Source organism: Heteronotia binoei, chromosome 3, assembly GCF_032191835.1.
Source record: "Heteronotia binoei isolate CCM8104 ecotype False Entrance Well chromosome 3, APGP_CSIRO_Hbin_v1, whole genome shotgun sequence".
In the NCBI taxonomy this organism is placed as follows: domain Eukaryota; kingdom Metazoa; phylum Chordata; class Lepidosauria; order Squamata; family Gekkonidae; genus Heteronotia; species Heteronotia binoei.
Genome location: NC_083225.1, coordinates 20204611 through 20209121, shown reverse-complemented (window position 1 = coordinate 20209121; position 4511 = coordinate 20204611). Strand labels below are relative to the sequence as shown.

Genomic DNA, 4511 nt, shown 5'->3' with positions numbered 1-4511 from the left:
GAAGGAAGGAGGGAAGGGATGAAGGAACGAACGAACGAAGGAAGGAGGGAGGGAAGGGAGGAAGGAAGGGAAGAAGGAAGGAAAGAAGGAGGAAGGGACGAAGGAAGGAGGGAGGGAAGGGAGGAAGGAAGGAAAGAAGGAGGGAGGAAAGGAAGGGAGGGAGGGAGGAAAGAAGGGAGGAAGGACGGGAGGAAGAAAGGAAAGAAGAAAGGAGAGAGGGAGGGAAGAAGGAAGGGGAAAAGGAAGCGAGGGAGGGAGGAAGGACGGGAGGAAGGAAGGAAGGGCCGCTTGCCCGCCCGCCGGCCGAGCCAAGCTAACTCCCTTTGCTTTTCCGCGCAGAGGCCGGCGAGCTGTACCGGAGCGAGGCGGGCGACCTGGAGTCGGGCAGCCGGCGGAGCCCGTGCGCCGAAAGCGAAGCGCCGGACCAGCGGGAGGAAGAGGAGGAGGAAGAGGAGGAGGAGGAGGAAGAGGAAGGCGAGGAGCCGTGCAGCGAAGAGAGCAGCCCCAGCCAGGGCGGCGGCGGCGTCGAGGCGGGACTGCGGCCCCCGCAGGACTCCGACCCGCCGGCTCCAGAAGCGCCTCAGCAGCCGCCGCCGCCCCCGCCGCCCCCCGCGGCCTTCCCCCCGCCGCAGCAGTCGCAGCAGCCGCAGCAGCCGTCGGCGGGGTCGGCGGCGTCGGGCAAGGCCAAGCGGAAGCGGCCGGGCTCGGACTCCAAGTCGGGGAAGCCCCGGCGGGCGCGGACGGCCTTCACGTACGAGCAGCTGGTGGCCCTGGAGAACAAGTTCAAGGCCACGCGGTACCTGTCGGTGTGCGAGCGCCTCAACCTGGCCCTCTCGCTCAGCCTCACCGAGACGCAGGTGAAGATCTGGTTCCAGAACCGGCGCACCAAGTGGAAGAAGCAGAACCCGGGCGCCGACACGAGCGCCCCGACGGGCGGCGGGGGCGGCGGGATGGGGGGCGGCGGCGGGGGCGGCCTGCCGGGGGGGCTCAGCCCGCTCAGCCACTCGCCCCCCATGGGCAACCACGCGCTCGCCATGCACGCCCCGCCCGGCGCCTACGCCGCCCACCCCGCCACCGGGGGCCTCGTCTGCGCCGCCCAGCTGCCCTTCCTGCCCAGCCCCGCCGCCGTCCTCTCGCCCTTCGTCCTGGGCTCCCAGACCTACGGCGCGCCCGCCTTCTACGCCCCCCACCTATGAAGAAGGCCGCCGGGCGCCTCCCCGCGCTCCTGGCGCTGCCTTCCGGAGCCCCGGACAGACAGAGAGAGCGCCGCGCCTCCAGCGCCTTCTCGGGCTCCCTGCGGGGCAAACGGTCTGCTCGGCGGAGCTGGAGGTGGAGCGCGGCGGCCAGGGACCTCGGGGGACGGCTGGCGGCGCTTCCCCAGGAGGAAAAGGACATTCCCCGCGGGCAGAGGCGGCCAGGCAGGACTGGAGAGGCCCCAAACCCATCACCGCCGGCCGCCCGTCCAGGAGCGCCTGTCCCCTCCCGCTGCTGCCGCCGCCGTCGTTGCCGGTGGGGTGCGGCCGCTAGCCACGGAAGGACGCCTCCCGAGGGGATCTGCGAGGCTCCCCTGCTTTCCTCGCCACTGTTCAGAGCCGGGCCCCGACCCGGGGAAGAGAAAAGCCCCAGAGACCCCCCCCCCCTTGCCCAGATGCGGCCCCTCTCCAGCGCTCGCCGGCCCCACCGCCCGAGCAGAACGAGGCAGCCGCCAGAGCGCTGGTCGCCAGGGCCTCCCCTTTGCCCGCCGCCTTTCCCGGGAGGCCCCGAGGACGCAGCGCTCTGTCCCGGCCCCGAAGGCCCTTCTCCCTCGCTCCCGGGGCTGTTGGGAGTCGCCGGTGCCAAAGGCAACCCGAGGAAGTTTCTTCTCTCAGCTCCGGGGCTGCTGGCTGGCGGGGAAGCCCACCGTGTCCCTTCCGAAGGCTGCGCGCCAGAGACGCGGGAGGCCCGGCTTGGAGGTGGACAGGGAAGGCGCCAAAGCCGCCCCCCTCCCGGCCCCCGGGAACCAAACCAGCCTAACTCCTCCCCACAGGCTCTCCGGCGCCTGGAGTGTCTCCCGGAGCCTCCCGCACCGCCCGGAGGAGGTCCCGCCGCCGGGGCAGGCAGCGCAGGGGAGCCGCAGCCGGGAGAGGAGAGGCGCCCTTGTCCTGCCCCGCCGTCGAGCCACAGGGTCGGTCCCTCCTGGCCCTCCCCGCCCCTCTCCTGCCTGGAGGTTGGGGGATTCCGGGAGACTTGGGGGGGCAGCATTGGGCAGGATCAGCGACCCTGTGAGCCCGACACGATCCGCCCTGGGGACAGCTGCGTTTATTTAGGTATTTGTTTTAGGGAAGGGAAGGCGGGTGCTAGAGAGGAGAAGGAAGACCGGGAACGGGGGAGTCGAAATACGTCCAGGCTTTCCAAATGCCCTTGCGCGGACTCGTTCCTGCGCCAAGAGAGCAGCTGCGATCCCGCGAGGTCCGCAGAAGCCCCAGGCTCTGGAGCGCCTGTTTCCCGCGCAGCCCCAACTCCCCTCCGCTGCCTTTGGGGCTCCCCGCGACTCCTGCTGCCCTCCTCGCCGCCCCCTCCCTGCCCCCGACCTCCCGCCCGGGAGGGCCTCGATCCGAAGGCAGGGCGCCGGCCCCAACCCTCAGTGCTGCCTTCCAGCTCCCCCCCCCGCCCCCTCTTGGCTCGCCTCAAGCCTCCCCCCGCCCCCCCCCCTAGAGCCAGACATTCTCTCCCACCCAAGGAGGGTCCCCGCCGGCTGCTGCGGTTCCTCTCGGGAGGGGGGTCTTTGAGGAAGGGGCAGGGTAGCAGCTGCCCCCCCCTTGGCGCCTTTGGGGTCCCGCTCCGCTCCTCCCCCCCCCGCAAAGGCCCACCGGATCGGTGTGTCTGGGAGGGGGCGCCCCCTCCCACGCCCCGCCGGAATCCGTTGCTCCCCCCCCCCTGCAGGCCCTCCGAAGGTCGCTCCAGCCGCCGTCTCCCAGACCCAGAAAGCCGGCGGGGGGGGGGGGGCGCTGCCTGGACGGGTGGAATTTGTCGTCAAAGGCAAAAGAAGGCTCTTCCTAATGAGCTCCACCAAAATAATAATACCCTCGATGGGTCGAAGGTCTCTCTGGATCTCCTTTGCTGAATATCTTTCGCAAAGAATGTTCCCGAAAGGTCGTTTCTCCCCCCGCCCCAAAAGCCGACGCCGCCCCCCCCATCACTCCCCCCCCCACGCGGAATTCTACCAGAGGGACCCGAGGGGGCGGGTTTGGAGAGGGCTGCGGGGGGGGGGGTGGTACGGGCAGGTTCAGCTTCTCCGCCTCCTGCGCCTCTTGGAGGGGGGCGGGTTTGCCACAGGCTTCTCGAGGGCCCAGGCGGGTTCCGGAGAAGCAGGGTGCCGCCGCAGCCCGCCCCCCCCCCCCACTGGTGGGTGGGAATCCCCGGGGAAATGCCCGGCCCTCGGCAGGCCAAGGAGCGGAGGGAGCTCCGGGCGGGGGCGGCGGCGGAGGGAGGGGGTGTCTCTTCCAAAAGGACCTGCCCTGGGGGCCGGGAAGGCCAAGGCGCGCGGGGGGGGGCCTTCTTCCCCGGATTCGAGCCGCCTTTTCCAGCCGCTGCTCCCCTGCCTCTCCCATCCGAGGGTCTCCCACCGCCGGCAGCCGACTGGGCGCCACGCACGTCGAGGGGGCCTGGTTGCCTCCGGGGTCTCGCGTTCGTTTTGCCAGAGATTGCCCAAGGGGCATTTGATGGCCCCGACGGCGGCCGCCTTCGAGCCCCCTCGCCTAGTCTCCTCTCCCCCACCCCTCCCCCCCAGGCGCGCCATTCCCGGCAGCGGCCCCCCCCACATCTGGGGCCCTCTTCCCTCCCCCTCGCAGCAGGGGGGAGGAAGTGGGGCGCAGGACGAGAGGAGCTGCCCGCCAGGGACCCTTCCCAAGACGCGCTCCTTCCCCTTCGCCACGTGGCGCGCTGGACGCATCCCCAAGGCCTCCTGCCCGGTCCGGCGGCCGCCTCGTCGGCTCTTCGGGGACCTTTCTCGGGGGGGGGGGAGCGGTTGGGGGCGGCGCGGCTTCCCGGCAAAGAGCCCCGGGGGCGGGCGGGCGAGATCTGGGGCCCTTGGTGCCGTGGCGGGGCTTCTTCAGCCTCGGGTTCTTGCAAGAGGGATCCTGAAACCTGCGAAGGGAGCAACGTAGCAGCGCCTTGAAGGGCAGCGCCGTTTTACGCCGAAGGGAAGCTTGGCGAGGCAGCCAGCCGCACTTGTGGGCCTGCAGCCCCCGCCCCCCTCCGCAGAAGCCTTCGAGGGTCTTCGGGGCGCTCCCGGACCCCTGGCTGCCGCTCCCTCTCGGCGGGGTGGAGCTCGTGGAAGTTGCAGCGCTGCCCGCAGGAGACCCCCCCCCGCCTTCCATTCGCGATTCCCGAAGCAGCAGCATTTGCAAGGGGGGGGGGGGCGAGTCGGTCCAAAAGAGCCGCCCAGTTTCGGGGGGTTTTCTCTTGGGCGTCTCCACCCCGGCGGGGGTCCCGGCAGGAGGGTCCGCGGGGGGACTCTGGCGGCGGCGGCG

The 4511-nt window shown here is 71.2% G+C and overlaps 1 protein-coding gene across 1 annotated transcript; it reads left to right on the top strand.

The window, feature by feature from the left end:
• The first annotated feature begins 1648 nt into the window (after positions 1-1648).
• LOC132569044 (basic proline-rich protein-like) lies at positions 1649-4156 on the top strand. Its single transcript, XM_060235227.1, has 2 exons — positions 1649-2164; positions 3425-4156. The coding sequence occupies exons 1-2, from the start codon at positions 1649-1651 to the stop codon at positions 4154-4156; spliced, it is 1248 nt and encodes a 415-aa protein (XP_060091210.1).
• Positions 4157-4511: the final 355 nt, after the last annotated feature.

Excerpts from the sequence above, each read along its gene's own strand:
- LOC132569044 (XM_060235227.1), top strand. The coding sequence starts at position 1,649 with ATGCGGCCCCTCTCCAGCGCTCGCCGGCCCCACCGCCCGAGCAGAACG. Across the intron at positions 2,165-3,424 it reads CCCCGCCGTCGAGCCACAGG|GCCAAGGAGCGGAGGGAGCT; the intron begins GTCGGTCCCTCC and ends GGCCCTCGGCAG.